General features: G+C 52.4%; 1 protein-coding gene across 22 annotated transcripts in view; it reads left to right on the top strand.

Annotated features, from left to right (window-relative positions):
• NCOR2 (nuclear receptor corepressor 2) overlaps positions 1-20336 on the top strand; it is a 404125-nt gene that overhangs the window by 340678 nt on the left and 43111 nt on the right. For all 22 annotated transcript variants that reach the window (XM_044990015.1, XM_044990019.1, XM_044990017.1 and 19 more), the window contains 6 exons: positions 2930-3094; positions 3567-3706; positions 4334-4439; positions 7012-7116; positions 8289-8392; positions 11964-12114. In XM_044990015.1, the coding sequence (XP_044845950.1) occupies positions 2930-3094; positions 3567-3706; positions 4334-4439; positions 7012-7116; positions 8289-8392; positions 11964-12114 (771 nt within the window). The remainder of the gene's footprint in view (positions 1-2929; positions 3095-3566; positions 3707-4333; positions 4440-7011; positions 7117-8288; positions 8393-11963; positions 12115-20336) is intronic.

Genomic DNA, 20336 nt, shown 5'->3' with positions numbered 1-20336 from the left:
TGCGTGCATATTATCCCCATGCACAGATAGGGAAGCTTTGGCAGAGAGGTGAAAGGAGATTGCCCAGGCCACTGGAGGAGGAGCTGGTGCCGGAGCTGGCAGGGCTCGACTCCCAGGGGTTTGCTCATCCCACTACACCGTACTGCACCCTCAATATCCCGGGTGCCCGGGGATGGAGTTTTGACGCAGTCACACATCCAAGATAGCGGTGGGAGCTGGAGAACTGCATGGCGTTCCCATCAACAACACCTAGTAAATGATTGGCCCTGGGGCAGAACCCAGCTCCCTCTGGTGTTTCGGCTCGCTCACATACAGACACATCTGAACAGAGGGGTGGAATCTTTGCCCCTTTGAAGCCAGCGGGACTTTTGCCATTGACTTGGCTGGCGCTAGCATTTCACCCAGTGGCTTGAGCCTGGCTGTGAACCGTAGAGGGAAAGGCACCAGCAGCCGGTCTGGAAGGCAGCAAGGGAGCCTGTTGGTCATGGCAAAGCAGTGAAAGGATGGGAGGAGGGGAGCATCCCTCCTCTCTCCTTTTATGGTAAGGAAATCGGGAACCTCCTTTGAATGTCCTGTGAAAGTGACCGTGTACCAGGCATCCATCTGGACTCTGAATTGCCGTGAAGAAGACTGGACCTCGGGTACATTCATTGTGCTGCTGCAAAAGAAGTGGAGCAATCCCGCTCTCCATAAGCAAGAAGTGGTCCAGGCCAGCTCCTAGCAGAGGGCTGGTCGTGCAAGAGCAGCTGTTCCTACTCCCCCCAAAGCTGGGAGATCTCTCCAGGGCAATCAGGTTGGCACGGCCTTGCCTGATAACAGAGCGTGAACTGTTGCAACTGCTCCAGAGACAGACAAGTTGACAAGTTTCACACCACCCTGGAGCCATTTCAAAGCACAGTCTTGGACACGAGCATCACATCCTGGCCAAGGCGTTGGCTGCCCCTTGCAGACCTTTGGCTGGGGCTGTCTCTGCCTGGAGCCCAGCCAGTTTAGGATCTCCTCCTAAGGTGCTCTGACAGTGCTGCTCTGGTGTGGGGCTGCGGGATCGCGGCCTGTCCGTTTGGAGCTTGCTCTCAGACAGATGGATCGTGACCATCACGCCTATTTCTGGCAATCACGGGGCAGTTTTAAAGCCAGCAATGTGTTTTCTGTTGATTTAGTCCCTCGTTTCACTTGGCCTTTCTGGAGATTGGAAGCCAAAAGCATTAATTTGGGTGATGGATGATATAAACGCTGACTTCTCAGCTCTGATTTCAGGGACTTGACAAATGGCCATAGGAACTCTTCCCAGGATAATGGCTGAGTTATAGTTACCTTTAATGTGGGGTCAATAATCAACGGGCCACATTTCACAGATCTCACAGCAGCACGTGTGCGGGAACAGCTCCCGGGGGAGGAGGAACCGCTTTCCCAAGGTTTCCATGCTGCCTCAAGGTGCATGTGCACTTGGCCAAGAGTATCTTGGGTTTACAGAACATCTTCACCCAGCTGTATGATACATAGACACCACCAGTGCAATGCAGCTGCCTCTGGCATGGAGCACAGCGCACCACACACCCAGCAGTTGGGATGGAGGACAGCTTGTGTCTCAGGACAAACACCCTCCTCTTGTGGGAAGTGCCATGGGATCTTGAATGTCCACATGCAGAACGTGGCAGGGACTTAGTTTTCAAGGATTTTCCCCAAAGATCCCTCACAATGATGAGTGTGGAGTGCGCCAATGCAGCTGCCCTGGGAGGGTGAACTGATCTATTTGAGATGTGAAATGGGGAGTGTGGGTGTTTGGACCCTGAGGCTTAGCCCCTGACACCACCCGCTCTGCAATCCGGGGGTAGGCCTACACTCCATTTCAGGTGTAACTGTAGTGCAGGTGGCCGTACCTGTGCTGGCTTTAATCTAGCCCGCGTGGGTAAGGAGCAGTGAAGACAGCAGCACGGACCCCGGTGCATGCTTGCAATCTGAGTCCGTACCCGGTGTCTCCGGCGGGCGTGTAGCTCGCTATAAAGCCCAGGCTGCCACGTCTTCACTGCTCTTGGTACCCACGGTAGCTCAGTTAAAGGCAGCACAGGTGTGCATACCCAGAGCTATCTGTGCCGCCGCCTTCCCTCGCAGTGCAGACATTGCCCGAGAGTCTCTGTGCTTGGATATGTACATAGACTTGCTGCTGATGGATTCTTTTCATCACTGTGTGAGGGGCACAGGATTAGTCTCCCAGCTCCTGAGCACTCCAAGTGTTAATGAGGCTTTTCTGTATGATTCCTGTGAATGGGCCCTTTGCTAGCCATGCAGCTCAGCGCACTTCTCCGCAAAGCTTTAATAGCCGAGTCAGAGCTGTAGGGAGATCTGGCACTGCTAAAGCGCCTTCCTTTTACACAGCACAGTGCAGAACCTTGCCTGGAGAACTCTGCTTTGAACACTTGGATGCTTAAAATTAAGCACGTGCCTAAATGCTTCATTGAAGTGGGGCCTTGAAGTAACATTTGCAGAAGCACCTACGTCCCGTTTTCAGAAATGACTTGGGCGCTTTTCAGGCCGCCTTCGTGCACCCTACACAGCGAGTTACTGCGCAGCAAGCCAGGCTGCAACACTCTGACCCTCGGAGTTGGCCTGTGGTAGAGTTTCATGTGGGCAACGAAAGCCTTGGAATGCAGCATGGTGGACTTCTGCTAAGCTACGCTCTGAGGCATTCCCTGTGTGCTAGCAGCATCCATAGGATGAGTTAGCGGCAGCAAGCTGGTGCACTGGAGAGTCACACCCTGGCTTGTCGTGCGGTAACTTACCGTGCAAGCAAGCCCTAACCAAAGGAAAGGAGCCCCGTTTGTTGTTCCCCTTTGCAGGTCTCCGTAAGATCTTGCTGATTTGCAAGGCTGCGTTTGCGTGTGTGAGTTCATGTGTGTGGCAAGCTGATCAGTTCTCTTTCTCCTTGCAGAAAAACCAGTGCCTTTCTCGTCACTTGCCGAGGGACCAAAGCTAAGCGGAGAGCAGACTGCCACATCGTGCTGGCCCCCCATGCTGCCATACCAAGTGTCCTCTAGGGATGTGATCAAAACCTCCCCGCAAGCTGAGCCACATGTGTTTCAGTATAACCTGCCAGGTGAGCACAGGCTTGCGTTCTTCTTCAGGGCTCTGCACCTGCTACGGGGAGCCAGTTTGGTTTAGCCACGGGGGGTGCAGGGCCTAAAAGATCCAATGGTTCTTGTCTCAGTCACCTCATTTAGTAAATTAATGCAGCCATTTTCTTCCTGATTGAGAGAGCTGCTGAAAGTTTGCCATTCAAAGGCATCATGCCAGGAGCCTAGCAACCCCATCTGGTTTGCCTAGCGTGGAGCAGCCAATCCCATCTATAATACAGAGATGCGGTGTGTAGGAACTACAGGTCCCAGAATGCAATGGGAGATGCACAGGATTAATGGCCGCAGCGCCAAAAAAGCTACAGTTACAACCAGTCAACCTACAGAATCTCTGTACCTGGTCTCTGTCCCCTGTCGGTATCCCCTGGTCTCGGTCTCTGTCTCTCTGATACAAATAACCATCAGTCCATAATAACATTTATGTTTTGTCACTAGCTCACCCAATCCCATTAAATTTACACGAGAGCTCTCGGTCTGGGCTACAGAGATTGTCCAACATCTCCAATCCTCCCCCTCTCATCTCTTCCAACAAACACCCATCTGTTCTGGAGCGCCCCATCGGCTCCATTTCCCAGGTAAGATGCCATCCCGGTGCCGTGGTACTCTCACGTATGCAAGGAAAGAGACCTCTCTGTTGGCAAAGGAGCAGGCTTGGCAGAATTAGGTTGTTATTGTTTTATAATTTTGATAGATAATATCAGTGTTTATTTTTAAGCATTGTTTTCGGTTTGTGTCGATTTAAATGTTCACAGTTGCAGTTAATTATGTAGGGATCAGACAATTATTTAATGACAGCAGACACTGAGATCCAAAAAGTTAAAACTTTGACCATTAAAACACAAATTGTTAGCATCACCAGTCAATAGATACAAAGTAAATATCCCTACATCAAACTCTAGTAAGTTCTCAAGCAGCGTTTTTCTTCCTTTGCCTCTCTGTGAATTGGTCCTGCTTAGCAATGGAAATATTTTTTCTTCCATTTGTGTGTGCGGTGAAATCAACATTTACCAAATAAAAATCCTTCCAAGCGTTGTTGAGAGCAGCTTCCTGCCAGCTCCCCGTTTTGATTCCTGGGCGGAGGATGTTGTAATCATTCAGTGGAGGTCTTTTCCCCCGAGCTTCCTCTCCTTGGTGACTGCCCCATTCGGGAAGTGTCTTAGAGCATCCCACACCGTCAGTGACCTTTTTCCCTTGTGTTTTAGGGGGTGCCCATTCAGCTCCATACTCCATACAGCTCTGAGCATGCAAAAGTTCCCGTTGGCTCCATCACCATGGGCCTGCCATTGACTATGGATCCTAAGAAACTGGGTAAGCTGTTGTCACGCTACCTGTTTGTGTGCCTCTGACCCTTGGTTCACTCCTGGCCTTTTTGCTGAATGGTCAGAGCTGTCCCTGTTGAGCTGCTGTTAGCCTTGAATTATAGACACAGACACACACACACACACACACACACACCAGACACTGTTCAGGGCTGGGCTCTTCCCAGGGAGCTGAATGACGCGAAGGGAGGGTGCAGAGCTTTGCAGGTTCACTGGGTTCATCCAACCAACAGTGCCAATGAAATTCCTGTCTGGTGGCCTATGGGAAATGGCATGGCGGTCTCCTCTCACATCCTAGTGCACAGTTGTCTACAGAATCTGGCCACGCCCTTGGCTTTCTCGCTGGCGATCTCAGGAGAGGCTTGAATGAACCCTCTCTCAATGGTTTCTGCGGGCTCAAGGCGGAGACGTATTGATGGGGCACTCACAAAGGGGAAGCATACCTTGTCACTGCCTGTTCTGTACTGGCTCTGGGTATGGAGGATTCTGGTCCAGTTTTGCCAACCTGGCATCACTCAGCAGCAGGGATATCTGCAATTCTCGAGACGCTGGGCTTGCGAGCTTCATTGAGAGGTTGTGGTGATGCTATTCCACTTTTCCAAGGGGGGAGAGAGATGCTTTTGGGGATCATCGTAGCTCAAGTCCCTGTGGTTCCAGGATCAGGGCCCATAAGGAGACGCCAGCATTTCCATGCTTGCATTTCAAGAAGCTGTTTAACCCCAACAAGCAGTTACCGTTGGAAAGGAACCTATGGTACTGCCTTGCCTCCCTCACATCGGTGTTAAGTTCCAGTGCAATGCATAGCCATCAAGACTGTGATCAGATAAATGCTTGCTCTTTAATGGCACCCACCATTGACCAGCATGAGAAACCTGTAAAGAGCCTGAATAAATAACCAAACTAGATTAAAAATAGATGGGTTAAGAATTAATTGATGACGAGGAATAACAAGGCCCCAAAGTGAGGAGCACTGGAGGTGGGCGGGGTCTGGCACAGGCATTTGTGAGGTTTGATATATTTTGATCAATCAAGAAAAAAGTGAAATCAACCATGATGGTGTTAGCTAGGAGGGTGTGTAACACACAAGAGGAGAGAGCCTGCTTGGTGCGAGAGGAGTCAGTTATGCACCGAGGGAGAGGAAATGAACAGCTCAGATATATCCCAGGGAACGGCTGTGTACAAAGACCACCTTCAAGAAAGGGATCAACAAACGACTCACAAACATGTAGTGCCAGGCTGCTGGGGAAAGGCCAGCAGAATCTCCCGGTGTGCAGCTGTATGTCTGAGAGAGAGATGCCAGCCTAGGGGTGGAGTAATGCGACTCTGCTTGGACCTGGGGGAATTGCATCTGGAGTAGTCTGTGCCATATTGGCCCCCACCGCTAGAGGAGGATCTACAGTAAAAGCGCAAATACAAAGGGGATGAAAACCACTAAAAGGATTAACCAAGCATAAGAGGAGAAGCGGAGGGAGCTAAATTCGTACAGTCTAGGAAAATAGCAGAGTCAGTCAGGGCTGTGATCCCGGACTAAAAATACCTCCCAGCTAACAGTGTGATTGATGGAAGGAAACGTATTGACATTCGCCACAGCTGGTGGGATAATCAGTAAATGGCCTGAAGCGAGAGAGGAAAATGTTCAGTTTGCAGATTTGGAAACATCTCGTAAGAATCAGAGCAAGAGATTAAAGCCCCAAGGGAGGAGGCCCGGGCCCAGCACTGCAGAGAGTGGAGAAGGCATGTGCTAAGCCCGCAGAGAGAGCGCTCCGTGGGCATGGCCGGCCTGCCCAGCGCTGGAGGCTATTCCCAGCCATCTTCTTGAGTGGATTCTGCAGTCGGCTTGTCTCTCTGCAGGGCTGTTTCCTGGCGGCTCTGAACTGCGTCTTTCAGGAGATGGGTTTTTGTCCCTCAGCTCTTAAGAACATGGGGCTGACCGTAGCGGATCAGACATTTGGTCCATCAGCTCCAGCTCCCATCTATGGCAGTGGCAACAGGAAGGCAACTGCGCTTTCAGTCCTATAGGTCCAGTTGCCCAGTGCTATGCAAAGGGTGAGAAATTTCTGGGTGATCCTCTGAAGTCCTGGAGCTGGGATCTCAGTATTCTTCTGAGTTTGCACAGTTACAGTTATCAAAGGATTTTAAATTATTCCGCCCATTTAAAAACCCAGTCATGGCATTAAATCCAGCCACGGTCTGTGTGTTTGACTCTGGTCCTGCTGCAGGGCTGGGTGTGCAGCGCCGTGCAGGAGTGGATTTCAGGCTCCCCTGCTGTCTTGCCTGCCAGGAGACCTTGAACGATGCCCTTGCGGAGGGGATAAGAGCAATTTGAGTTTTCCTTTATCATCTGTAGTTGTGTAATCTGCTGCTCAGAAGCAGCAGCAGCTGCACGGGGACCTAGGGTTATTTAAGACCTGTCTCTTTCAGCAACTGTGAATATAGAGCTAGACAAAATTAAAGACTAAGCAAAATAATAATAATAAAAAAAAAGGCAAGAGAGCAATTCAGGACGAGCTGTCTGGTTTTGACCGGTGCAATCATTGTCATGTATGATTAATGTTTTCTAGTGCCTTTTCCTGGAGTAAAGCAGGAACAACTTTCTCCTAGAAGCCAGGCCAACCAGCCTGAAAGTCTGGTAATGCAGACGTCCCAAGAGAGCTCCATCCTGAGGGGTAAGCACATAGCAGGGCAGCTGCGATGATCAGTGGAAACCAGGTACCTCTCAGGGAGGCTGCTCAGGAAGTGGAAGGGGATCAACCCAGGCCAACCTCTTCAAAAGTGACTCGTGGTTTTGGCTACCCATTAGCTTCTGCTACCCAACCTGAGACACCTTAAAGTGCCTGATTTTCAGAGGACAGATGAGCCAGTCTTCAAAGTGCCTGAGACTGGGCACCTGAAATCACTAGTCCCTTGGGAAAATCTGAGCCCCAAACTTCTATCCAACTGTGGGGGAGAAGGGATTTGTCCGGATTTGTAGTTTTGAAGGGCAGCCTGCTAATGAAGAAAGCAAAGCAGCTGCTAATAAAATGGCACTAATTACCTAGCTCTCCAGAGTCACGAGTGCATTTGGGGACAGACAGACAGAGTGTTTCATTTTTAAATCCAAGCTCCTTTCTGCAGTGCAAAAAAAAAAAAAAAAGGCACAAAACTCTCTGTTTTAACTGTACGTTCTTGTCTCTCATAAACACCCGATTAATTCAGCCAAATGAAGGATGTTCAATGGGTTGGTTCAGGACCGAAGCAGATAAAATAGGGACCAACTCAAGGCAGCCCCCGAGCTAAAGGTCTTTAGAGGTTCGTTTGTTTAGGAGTTGGGGCTGTTTGTGACTTTCCGTGTGTCTCTGCCCTCGTGTTTGGAGCCGGGGAGGAAAGATTCAGACTAGCCCCAGCGCGCTGCTTCCATCAATCGCTCCAAGCTGAGCAGAGCCAGGCCCCACCAGGGAGCCTCCCACAAAAGCTGATTCTCTCAAGGACTTGGAATTAGCACCCAAACCTTTGAGGCTCCCCCATTTTTTCCCCCAACACCATGTTTGTGGGACGATCGGGCCTGATCCTGAACTCAGTGGGGCGCAGTGATTCTTAGGATCTAGCCTGCTGGATGTGCATCTTCTATACAACGTACCAGCCTGCATCAAGACATGCCAGCGGTGTTAATCCCTTGACACCAGGGATTGCCAAGGGCTCTGCTGCAGTGAGGGCCCCAGGGGCCCGCCCCTGCTGTTGTGCTGAAGGCTCAGGGCCTGTGTACCGAATGCTAGCGGGGACTTTGTTCAGCTCTCCAGCGTTTCAGGTGAGCAGTCCCCTCTCGGCAACCTAATCCCGCTTGCTTTCTTGTGACTTGCAGGGGCGTCGCTGGGCTCAACCCCAGGAGGGAGCATCAGCAAGGGGCTCCCCAGCACCAGGCCTCCGTCAGAATCACCCATCACCTATCGGGGATCCATCACACACGTAGGTTTCTTCTCTTAACGGCTTGGGGGGATCTCAGCTGGTTTGTAATGTGGGCTGTTAGAGCAGACCCTCTCCTGGCGTGCATAGAAATGATTGCAATTTGTTGTTACTTGGAGAGGACTCTGAGCCCAGGGGACATCAGAGCACCCCCTCCTGGCAGACCCCTCAGGAGGAATTTCAGAGGGCTAAGCAAAGAGGGTGTAAACCCAGTGGGTAACTGCTCTGACCTGTCACCTCTGGAGAGCTGAGTTCAGATCCTGGTGGGGTGAGAAAGCAGAGTCAGAGTGGGTTGGTGCCGCCACCGCCTCCTAGCAGAGCATCTGCACGCAGCCCCATCCAGTTTGTCTCCCCATCTGCACAGGTGGGCCAGCAGGGGAGGTGGCGGCTTCGGGGTGCAAGGGCTGCAGGGCAGGACTGAGGAGCAATCTGGGGGAAGATTATGCTGGAGATCAGGTTCGTTCCGTTCTCCAGAACTGGTGAAAAGCAGAAGTAAACAGACTTCACCGGTGGTGAAAGGGGCATTGCGTTGGCAAGTCCCTTCGCCCATGCCAGTTGTTCTCAGGAAGCCAGGCTAGGGTGGGGTTAGCTGGGGTTTTACTCGTGCTGGCACGCTGTGCAGCAGGCAAAGGGAATGGAAGAGAATGGTCGGCTGGTGGGTGGGCCGGGGCCGGGGAGACAAACCCAGCTAAAGGGAATGGGGTGAGGAATCAGTGAGGTAAGTCTCCTGCCGTTGCTGTAGCAGGGTGTTCTCCAGGCCCTGCCCAAAGGGCTGTCCTGGACGCACTCTGCCTTGAATCATTTATCATCCATCTGCAGAAGCGCAGCTGCCAAGTGGGGGATAGTTCTGCGGTGTGAGTTATTGCTCAGCACTGTGTGGAAAGCCTAAAAACAGTCTGTTTCCCTTGGGGATTTTTATCTGGCCATCATTCAGCTCTTTAAAGCCACTTATAAGCACAGAGATTTTTTTTTTCCGGTTGTCTGGGTGGCTTCACCAGGGGAAGATGCACTTCCCTGCCCCTGGGAGAGCTTTGCGGGGTGGGAGGGACAGCGCTGGCTAGTAGGGTTATGCAAGAGATCTAGGAGATGTCAGATCCAGGGCAGGATTTGATCAGAGGCTGTTTCAGAGCCAGCTGGTTAATTGACATAGAATTCCTGGATTCATCTTAGAAACAAAGTAGCAGCAGGAAGTGAGGCTGCCCCTTAGGTTTGATTCACCTGTAAAGCAGCTCTCGGAGCAGCTGTAACATACTCAGCCTGTTTGCAGTGTGTCTGACGGCTGTACCCGGCAGGACAGAGGGCTCTGACATCTCCTCTGAGCAGTGCCCGTGATGCCCCACGGCGCAGCATCCTGCATAGTCTCCTGACAGGGAAGAGCCGCGCCCCCGATTCCTGTAGCAGTTCCCAGCGCTGTGGCTGATACTTGATCTCAGATTACTCACCCAGAAGACAGATCTTGAATAGGGTGCACTCTGCTCCCAAGCCGTCTGTCGTCGCTCGCTTTCAAACCCCCTGCAAACACGTCCGCTGCCGGAAGGCAACTTACCTGGCACTGGGAAAGCCAATGCTGAGCGTTTCTGTGAGCCTGTGTCAGGGCAAACAATCAGGGCATTGAAACCTGCACAGAGACATGTCCCGTCCAGTCTCTGCAGCAAGCAGCTCTGTGACTGCTGGTCTGACTGCTTACAAAGAAGCAGAGACCCATTGAACAGAGGGGTTGAGAGTGGGGAGGGGATGGGATGGGACATTCTGTCCTGATGGATTGGAGCAACCTCCAGACACCACCACTCTGAAGTGCTGACATTTAGAATCAGGTTCCTTAGTCACCCCTTCCAGCAGTACAGCCATTGGGTAGCATTCAGCGGGGCCTATTCGTACAGCGTGACTAGCGTTGTTGGGATTTTAGCTTTGAACAGCAGGATGCAAGTCGATTCTGGTTTCTCACCCCAGTGCATGGATCGCTAGGCTGCAAGGGCACACGCGGTGAGGGGATGTTACCATGCTAACTCCGTCCCGTGTGCTCCAGAAGAGAGCAGGGACGAGGATGGCAGCTTGGTAAACCGGGAAAGAGGCCAGCGTGGAAACAGAACTTGTCCACACACGTCATATAGATAAAGCCATACGCGCCCTAGTGTGGACTCAGTTATACCACTATAAAGAGGCTTTATATCAGTGTGGCTATTCCCATACGCGCAGGGGAATAAGTCTGAAATTTGTTCCAGTGAAACATTCATCAAATAATTCCAAGTAACTAAACGAGGCCAAAATCTCAATCTGTTGACAGATAATTCCCAGACAGAAAAAAGGGATAAATTCTCTGCAGCTAGATCCCTGGCTCCGGCCATGGCAGCACTCGTATAGAGCTTTTTCCCCCTTGCGCAGAGAGGCAGTCCAAGGCCTGGGCACCTGAGCCCTGTAAGTGGGACTTGAAAGTTGCTGGTGTCAGCTCTCTGCCTCGGGGTGAATTTCACTTAAGCAGAGAGAAGGGAGCTTCCCTGTATTCCTAATTTACATTTCACCCTTATGGCTGTTGGATTGTTTCTTGCATCTCGCTCCGGCTTGGATCATGAAACGAGGCTGGTCAGTTTCCCTCCTGCACCAACTCTTGTGAGCAGCTTGCAAACCCAGAATGACCTTGAATGATGAAAGGGGGGTGGCAGGAGGATATTCAAGGCATCCTTGGGGATTTGGACACCTGCTTTCCATTATTCCTCCTGGGAGTTGGGTGTCCAAATGCCTTTCCAAATCTCAGGCCTCGGCTGTTTTCATGGATGTTTTGAAGAAAGCGATGGAGAAGGAGTTTGCATAAGCAGCTGCTCCCCTCTTTATATTTAAAAGCCAAGCTATGAGCCTGGCTCTTTGCTCTGCTGCACCAGTAACCCCCGTTCGAATCTGTAAAGCTGGTGTGATGGAGTGACAAATGGCCCTGCATTTTGGGCCCAGACTGCTTGATTGCGTGCCCTTTTGAAGGTCAATGTTTCTGTGATCAGCTGTGCCCCGTGATATTGGTCTGAGAAAACAGTTTACAGTGACAGTAGTCCCACGGGAAAGAAAAATCCTGAAGTCGTGCTGGCCATGACTAAGATGTCCCAAGGGAAAGCAGCGCTGCAATAGTGCCTGTCCCTTCAATCCAGTGGGATGGAAAGAAACCAGATAGTTTACTTTGAAAAGCGCAGCGCGGCTGGAGCAAGCAGCGTGGGTTGGTGTTTCCATTCCTGCTCTGCCCAATGGCGGAGGAGCCTGAGCTGCTCTGTAATTGTATCTAACGAAAGCCAGGCTGGCTCCGTCTCTTTACACCCTTTGACTTGAAGGCCTGTCATCTCTGCATGGTGCTCGCCCCTGTCTCTTCCCAGCAGCCTTACACAAATCCCGTACCTTTTACCGCTCATCGTTAGTGTCCTCATCAATAATTAAGCTGCAGATTTCTTGCTGTTGGCCCTGACAGGAAGCAGAGTTCAGCTATGCGCTCTCTTCTGCCCTGCCTCCCTTTTGGAACAAAGTGTTCCTGTGTGTGAAGCTTTCTTGCTTAATTGCTTGTGGCACTGTTAAATATGGATCTTGGTGGCTTTCCAAGGGCACCCCAGCTGAAGTGCTGTACAAAGGAACCATTACCAGACTAATCGGAGAAGACAGCCCCGGCAGAGCAGAGAAGGCGAGAGAGGATGCCTTGCCCAAAGGACATGTCATCTATGAAGGGAAGAAGGGCCATGTGCTCTCCTATGACGGTAAGCTGGAATCTTCTCTGGTTTTTTGGGGGCGCAGGGGGGCATCAGGTTCATGCACTAATGTTTGGGAGCTAGAATGTTTGGGAAAACATTACAAAGCATATCTTGCTGGTATCCCGTTTATATTTCCAGAGTCATTTTCTCCCTGTTCCTGATCTTTGAGGTCTTATCCAAGGGACGGATTTTCTTCTTTGATGCACACAGCAGATCTGGTCTGTGGTGTGCTGCTTGATTCAGCTGTGAGAGCTGCTGGTGTCAGCAGGAGAGCCCCACGTGTACAGAGGGCAGCACATTTTAGACTCAAATATCAGTGGGGTAGCCGTGTTAATCTGGATCTGTAAAAGCAGCAAAGTGTCCTGTGGCACCTTATAGACTAACAGACGTATTGGAGCATGAGCTTTCGTGGGTGAATACATGCATCCGACGAAGTGGGTATTCACCCACAAAAGCTCATGCTCCAATACGTCTGTTAGTCTATAAGGTGGCACAGGGCTCTTTGCTGCTTTTACATTTTTAGACTGTAAGCTCTCTGGGGCAGGGAGCATCTCTTCCGATGTCTACATTAGGGCCTTGCACGATGGGGCCCTGATCTCAGTTGGGGCCCCCGGGGGATTGCTGTGTATCAGTGATCACGCTGGTACGCTTGCAGTTGGCTTAGTGGATCGGAGGGGAGAGCATCTTCAGGACACCTCTCTCTTTGCATAACTTCTCTCCTTGTTCCCACTGGGTGGAATGAAACCATGTTGTGGGTCGCTTCGTGCCCTCAGCCTGTGCACACCGATCCTGGGATAGAGGGCAGTGTGCCCACCAGTGGGAATGAAGCTGCACCTTCACAGGAGTCTCTGAAGGCATCACACTCTAGGGCTTAAGTTCCCCTGTGCCCACATGAGACCATTGCACTTCTGAAGGCCCCAGCTGTGAGCTGACTGACACATACTGGGTCTTGTGCAGGTCCTCTGCACCGAGGTGCACATTCCCTTAGATGTGGAAGGCAGTAAAAGCAAGGCCCATCCTGGCCTAGGGCAAATCTCTCGCACTGAGGGTCGCCCCCCTCCGAGACAAGGGGACAGTGTTGAAAGCCCTGCGCCCAGTGTCACAGCATCCCAGCGCCTCATCAGGGCGCTGCACCTTGCACTGAGCTGACGTCGCCCTGGGAGCATGCAGCAGCAGGGCTGCGCAGCGTTGCCAGCCCTGAAGTAAATGGGGACCCTTCGGTTGCCCTTCCAGATGGCTTTGCAGGTGTCAGGTCAGACCCATGGGAGTTGGGGCCTGTGGCAAACCCCGTCACACCCCTGGCTCCCCAGGGCGAGCAGAGAATGCTTTAAGGGGACTGCCGGGCAGCTGGAGCCTGAGCAAAGGGGCATCTCTTGTCATGTCATAACTCTGCCTTCAGACCCTGCTACCCCCCGGCCACCCTGGCTTTGACCACCAGAGTCCTGCCTAGAAGTTAGAGCACAGGGCTGGGAGTCAGGACTCTGGGTTCCATCCTCCGCTTTGATATACTGAGCTGCCAGGGCATCTCAGGTAACTCACACGGGGCCAAAGGGCAGGCAGGGGAGAGCAGGTGTGTGGGGCCTCTAGCTCCGCCTGTAGTTTGGCTGATTGCCATCTGGATGAGTCAGGCAGAGACGGGCCACAGGGGCAACAAGGTGCTGGCTCCTGCCCAGCGCTGGGAGGATGCACCTGGGGAACAGGTGTCATTGGGAGGGCCCAGTGAACACACACCCCACCACGCAGCTGAAAGATTCACTGTAGTGTGAGGTCTCCCACTTGGGTGCTAAACACCACCCCCTTCCAATGGAGGGCTCCCCTGTAGCAGCCTTCACTAGGCCCTTAACAACACAGAGCCTCAGTTTCCCCCTCTGTACAGGGAGGACAACGCCCATTTCCCAGGGTACCGTGAGCCTGGCGTAGTTAAGGGTAACGTTCATGTGGTGCTTGGCGCGCCTCAGCTGGGATCCCTTAGTATTCTCACCTGTTCCGCAGCGCAGGCGAATGGCAGCCTCTCGCTCCCAGGCTGTGCTTAGCATTGCTGGCCCGGCTGCTGCTGCTGAACGCTGACGTTGCCAAGCTGCAGCACGTCTGGGCCTTGCACTGAGTCTCGGCTCAGCACGGCAGTGCGATGCAGCCGTGCTGATGCCAGGGATGTTTGGCCATGGCTAGGCTGCAGGGCAGCCCCTTTGTGATCCTCACACCCTGAGTAAGAAGCCACAGGCCTCCTCGTCGGCCCACGGAAACCTTGCTGTAAATGGCAGTCGGAATCGCTGGGGTTGAGTCAGCGTGTTCGGTGAGCCCCAACCGAACGCAACCTGGAGGTCAAGTGGGGCCCCATGCGCAGTGGCACTTGGAAGGAAACGAGATTCACTCCTTGTCCCCCGGTGCGTCCATCTCAGAATGGATGGAGCTGTATTCCCCTTCTCCCAGTGCTTCCATCTGGTCCACTCTCCCCGGTTGCTTCCTTTTGACTCCAGGAGCTCCGTTTCTTGCACCATGGGGTTCGTTATTTCATTGAAGCACACAGGCACCTGCACCAGAGACAGCTGCGATGGGCCCGTTCCTTGGTGGCCCCCTCCTCCTTGTTGTTGTTGTTGTTGTTAAACCCAGCCCCCACCGTGACGTGGCTCACACAGGGGCTGCTGTCTCAGTGGGACCCGCTTGTGTAGAACAGACAGAGGAAGCGTTGCTGCTCCTGGGGCCTGCTGGGGGTGGGGGACTCCTATGGGGCACTGCACATATTTGCTCTCGAGAGCAGCCCCAGCCCCTTGTAGAGCGTGGAGGACACAGACACAGTGTTGCGTCTCAGCGAGTCTCCAAGCTCCGTTCTCATCTCCAGCTTGCCAGGATCACTGCCAGTGTCCCCTTCGTGTTACCGGGACACTGCCAAGGGAGGTAGCTCCGGCTGTTCGGTTTGGTGCAGTGATCAAGGGTTTTGCTGAACCTGCTCTGATGAATACCCTGGCTGACTTTTCTACTGCCGCTTAGAAGTGCCTTCCGCTTTCCCCCGACCCTTTCCCGGGAGCCTCGCTTCTGAGAAGTGAAGCTGTCGGTAAACTACGCAGGGCAGCTCCCACGGTGTCCAGGCCAAGAAGAATGTCTGAAAGGAGCCGTCCGCACTCATGGTGGGAGTCCGGCCAGCTCGACTAATCTCCAGGGTGTTACAGCACCACAGGCACGGAGGCTCTTCCCCTCCCTTAAAATACAAGATTGTCTTGACAGTGTCCAGGAAAGGAACGTTTCCAACCCGCAGCCGTGTGACAGGGTGTGCCCACCCCGTGCTGGGTTCAAGAGCAGTTTGGGGCCCAAGAGGCCACACCCCCTCGCCTCCGCTGAGCATGCTCCCGATGGAGGGAGCGTTCTAAAGGGAGCCGCTCAGCTCAGTCTGTGCTGACCCAGGAGAGCACTCGTGGGCAGCAGCCTCCTGCCAGGAGGCCACCGGGTTCGCGCCTCCTAGCTGCACCGCAGGAAGCCAGTCCCTGGGAACCGAAGGGGACGATTCGCTGTTGCCGGCCGAGGAACTGCTGGAGACGGAGCAGAAGGGACGCAAGAGGGACCCCAGGTCCAACCCTGGAGACAAGGCCAGAGGGGCTGGGTAGGCGGCAACCCAGGGAACATGCATGAGGGTATTGGGACCTGAGCCCTGTGCCAGGGTACCCTGTTTTGAAGGGCCCTGGGTTGGAACTTGGTGGAGTAGGGTGAGCCCAGCTTCTCCTCTGCTCCCCACGCTCACTGCTCGGCGACACTGCCTCAGATATCACCACTAGGTAAAGCGGCCCCTTGGTCTCTCACCAGTGGCCAACGTTCCCCTGGGCTTTGAACTCTTGCCAGTAGGCATTCCATGCCGGAGTTTCGCCATTGGGGCATCCAGCCAACCCCCGACAAGCCTGCATAGGTCACAGCACTTCTTTAAGTGCAGAGGTGCTCTCTGTGTTAACTCAGTAACCAGCTGTTACTTCCTTCCCCAAGCCTGCTCACGGGCTGGCAGGGCTGGCCCTAGAATCAGCTGGCAGTTTGCTCAGAAGCTCAGTTCGCTTCCATGAGCGATGAGCAGAGGTTTGTTTCCAGTGAGGCTTACGAGCGACTCCTCCATACAAGCCTTTCATTGCGCACTGCTCTTCCCCACGCTTCTGGGGCTGGGCAGGTGCAGCCCAGCAGCCGCCTTGAGAGACGCCCTCGCTCCATTGAGTCTGGAAGCAGAGGATGCCGCTTGATAGCGACCGTCACCCTCGGCTTCTTGGAGCCCAGGAGGCTCCGTAACCCAGCCCGATGCGAAGCAGGAGCATTTTGGTGCCTGGCCATATCGCGCACGAGGAGCATGAGTGACTGTCTTACAGAGCTGCATCACTTCTGCTCTGAGTGCAAGGCAGAGATGACTAAGGACCAGATCCTAATCTCGGATGTACCCGCCCGCCTCGCCGTGTATCTTTCAGATCTGCTGCTGTGTCACACCCCCACAGCTCACATCCCTCTCCAGAGAGCAACGGCCTTCGGTGTTCATCTCTCTCTTGCCACCACGGCCTGCCTGACAACAAAACGAAGCCGAGAGGTGGGGCGGGGGTGGCGCTTTGGCTGCTAGTGGGACGAGCTAGTGTTGAGCACTTGCCACGTTCTCGGGCTGAGGAAGGAGCCACCAGAGAGAATGTGCCTGGGGTTGGCTCGTTCTCTGCCACTCATCGCCGCCATGGGGAGACGCTGCCGCTCCCTCCTGCCCCCAGGTGAGGGTTCCTTGATGTGGGCTGCTGGAGGTGCTTGTAGGGAGGGATGGGGGGGTTGTTGCAGGGGGATGTCTGAGTGGGTCTCTCTTTCTCACTCTGTATTGGAAGCAGGAGCAGGAGGGGTGAGTCTGAAAAGACAAGCTCCAGGCTTAGCTCACAAGCTGTTACTCAGTTCCACTCCAGAACTGGTTGCTCGGTTTTCTGGGGTACACTTCGGGGTGTGGCGGCGTCTCCGCTGATGGCGCGGGGCTCTCCGATCAGTCAAGCTGTTGGAGGACAAGAGCACAGGCTCGGGATGGGCCAGCTTGGGGCCAGCACCCCGCCACGCCCTCCCCCAGCAGGGACAGCTTTTCCGCCGGGGTCAGCACTCAGCAGCTCCCACTCTGATGCTGATAGCCAGATTTCCAGGCACTCTGCACACAACTTACAGATCTGTGTGGCTCAGAGAGCAAAAACGGAGCCTGCCCCACTGGGATTGAATTCCCATACTTCCCAGAGCTCCCTCGGCTTCTCCACTAACAGCAGGACTGTTGCACCACAGGCGTGGAGCCCTGGGCCAGCAGCAAAAGGGTTGAAATCCTCCCATGACGGACAGCTCATGAATTTAGGCTTGGAGCCACCCCTGTGGACCCAGTCTTGTGCTGCAGTGACCTTCCCGTGCTGGGTGTGAGGAGCATTTTCTGCAGTGGCCACCAGGCACCGCATGCAAAGCAAATCTCCATTCCTCTCCCTTTGGGTTGTTAACTTTGCCCCAGCGGGGCTTGGTGTCGCCCCGGGGATAGTTGGCAGAATCGGTACCAGAAAACCACACCGGAAATGTTTCCAAGCTGTCTTCGCAATGAGCAACTGGATCTCTTTAGCCAGCACTCCAGATCAAACAGCTGATCTTAGAAATCATGCCACAGTGGGGAGAAAAGCCAGAGCTCCTCAGGCCAAATTCTGGTTTAAAGAATAAACAACCCCAATCCTTGCATTAGCTGCCAGAGTGGTTAATCAGACCCGGGGGGGTTACCAAATGGAGAGAATGAATTGCAAAGAATGGATGTGAACCAAACTCCATATGGCTCGTGTGGGCCTCCCACCGAATCCCCCGGGCTGCTGGGCCTGCTTGTGCATGGACTTCACGTGTACATGTATAATGATGATGACGATATTTCTTACCCCTCGGAGCATTCATTCAAACGCTAACCCATAGAGGCAGCACATTCTAGTGGCTGGGCCCTGAACTTGGATTAATGAGACCTGGATTCTATTCCCAGACCTGCTGCATGACCTTGAGCAAGTCACAGAATTGCTCTGTGCCTCAGTTTCCCACCCCATCCTTTGTCTGTGCGGATTGACAGCCATTCATGGCAGGCATCGTCCCATGCTCTGAGGGTGAGGCCTTGATTTCAGCTGGAGCCTCTTGGCGCTACCGTAGTACAAACAATACTAAGAATATGGGGGAGGGGAGGGTAGCATCATTATCTATGAGGCAATGGAGCTGACTGATTCACCCAAGGCCGCAGGGGGAGTGAGAACTGAAATGAACCTCCAGGAGTTTTCACTGTTTCGATCCCATGCGCAGACCTGGAACATATACTTTAGCAGGCAGTCCTGCATTGGCAAAGAGATGGGCTCTCTATATAACCCAATAAGTCTTGCCCATCTCTGATTTCTGTGATTCTGCATGAAAATCTATTTCAGATGAGAAGAGGAGCTAGCGTGTGAGGCTTCATTTAATTCGCTTTTGTACTTTCTCCACCAGCCTCTCTTTGTGCCACCTCTCCCTCTACCTGTACATATTAATAGTAATGATTGAGTAAGAGCCCTGGATTTGCGTATCTGGTTGTTTTTCCTCTCCTCTCTGGACCTGTAAGACAAGATGACTTGATCCCTGATAGCCTGACCATCTCCTGTCCCCCAGACAATCCTGGGACAGTTTCAAATGCAGCAGCGAATGAGTTAAAAAAAATTAAATTAAATCGTTAGCGATTATGAGTTCTGGCAAGCAGGGGAAAAAACCTGCAAGTTCTGTAGTGCCGTGAGGGTACTTACAAATAAAAGGGCTCTAATGCGACAAAATCCTGTAGCATATGCAAGCTGAATTGTGCTAGATTGGTTATTCTCATTCTGCATGTGATTGCTAATGGCTTCTGCAAGCAAGGAACATGTTTTCTGAGCAGTTTTCTTTCTTTTTCATCTCTCTATTCCTTCCCCCCCCCCAAATACGTGAAACAAAGAGAACAGGGGACGGCGTTCCTTTTGCAGAAGAGCTATTTAGAACAGATGTTCCTTGATAACAGGATGCGGCAACATTACCCCCTTCATGTGTCTCAAGATGCCTGGCTGCTCTCTAAACATCAGCCGCTGATTTTTCACGTTGAATGAGTCTGAAGCCAAGAGGGAGACCAAGATTCACTTTGTTTCCCAGAATCTTTCCCCAAGCCCCTTTTGGTTTGATGGTATGATGACTGCAGAAACTGATAGTGGGAGTTGTGTCGTAATAATCCCATTTTATTCGCTACTGGCTTCACAGAAGAAAACTTTTGTTCCCAAACTCTCTAGGACCGAACAAATGTTTTGAACTTCTCCTGTGTTTTCTGTAACGGTGTAATCCTAGATATGGTGTGTGTGAAAGAAGAGGGTCGGACACCAGCATTCCTTGGCAGGATAGACTAGTCCAGGGATAACAGGCAATGAGTTTATCTTGTGCAAGCCAATTGCGGCGCTTGGAGCTTGTTACATAAACCTTGGGCTTTCAGCTGTGTCATAAACTGTCTTGTAAATTTCATGGGGTGGGCTGCATTATGCAGGAAATAAGAATGTGGCAGCAGGATGGATTTGCTGATGTTAAATCCAATGGTGAATCATAGATTTTTTTTTTCAGACTGTAGAACAGACTTCCAAGGGAAAAGGAGAGAGAGAGCCCATCACTTGGAAATATAGAATGTAGGCGCAACAGAGCTGTAGCGGGCAGTACTGCATTGGCAGGGAGATGGATTTAATAGCCCGATAGATCTTGCCTACCTTGAATTTCCATAGTTCTGCGTGAAAATCTATTTTAAATTGGAAGAGGAACTAGTATTTGAGGCTTAATTTAGTTCTGTGGCTTGATACTGTACTTTCTCCACCAGCCTCTGTTATGGTGCATTGGATTTTTCACATCCTCCTTTGTCTTTGAGTAGTTTGTCCATCTCTTGCTTCTGATTAGAATAATATGAGTGTTCTTTATGCTAGTTTTGATGTTGAAGGTTTTTCTGCTTTGCTTCTTCCCCTTTGCCTGCTTTTCTCATCTGGGGAATGTCTGTTAGGGAGACTGGACAAGATCACAAACAGTAGGTGTATTCAGGAAACAGCGCCACAGGGCTGATTTCAGTGGGAGTTTCAGCTGCGTACACCAGAGCTGAATTCACTCCATAACGTCTCGCAGGCTGTGTCTGGATAGCGAGAAAGACGGATGCTCTTGCCCAAACATGAGGCCATGGAATTTGGAATCTGAGGCGGGCCGGGAGGGGGGAGAGAGGCTGA

The sequence above is a fragment of the Mauremys mutica genome, chromosome 16 (assembly GCF_020497125.1).
Source record: "Mauremys mutica isolate MM-2020 ecotype Southern chromosome 16, ASM2049712v1, whole genome shotgun sequence".
NCBI classification, from domain to species: Eukaryota; Metazoa; Chordata; order Testudines; family Geoemydidae; genus Mauremys; species Mauremys mutica.
This window is presented reverse-complemented; position numbering and strand designations above follow the sequence as displayed.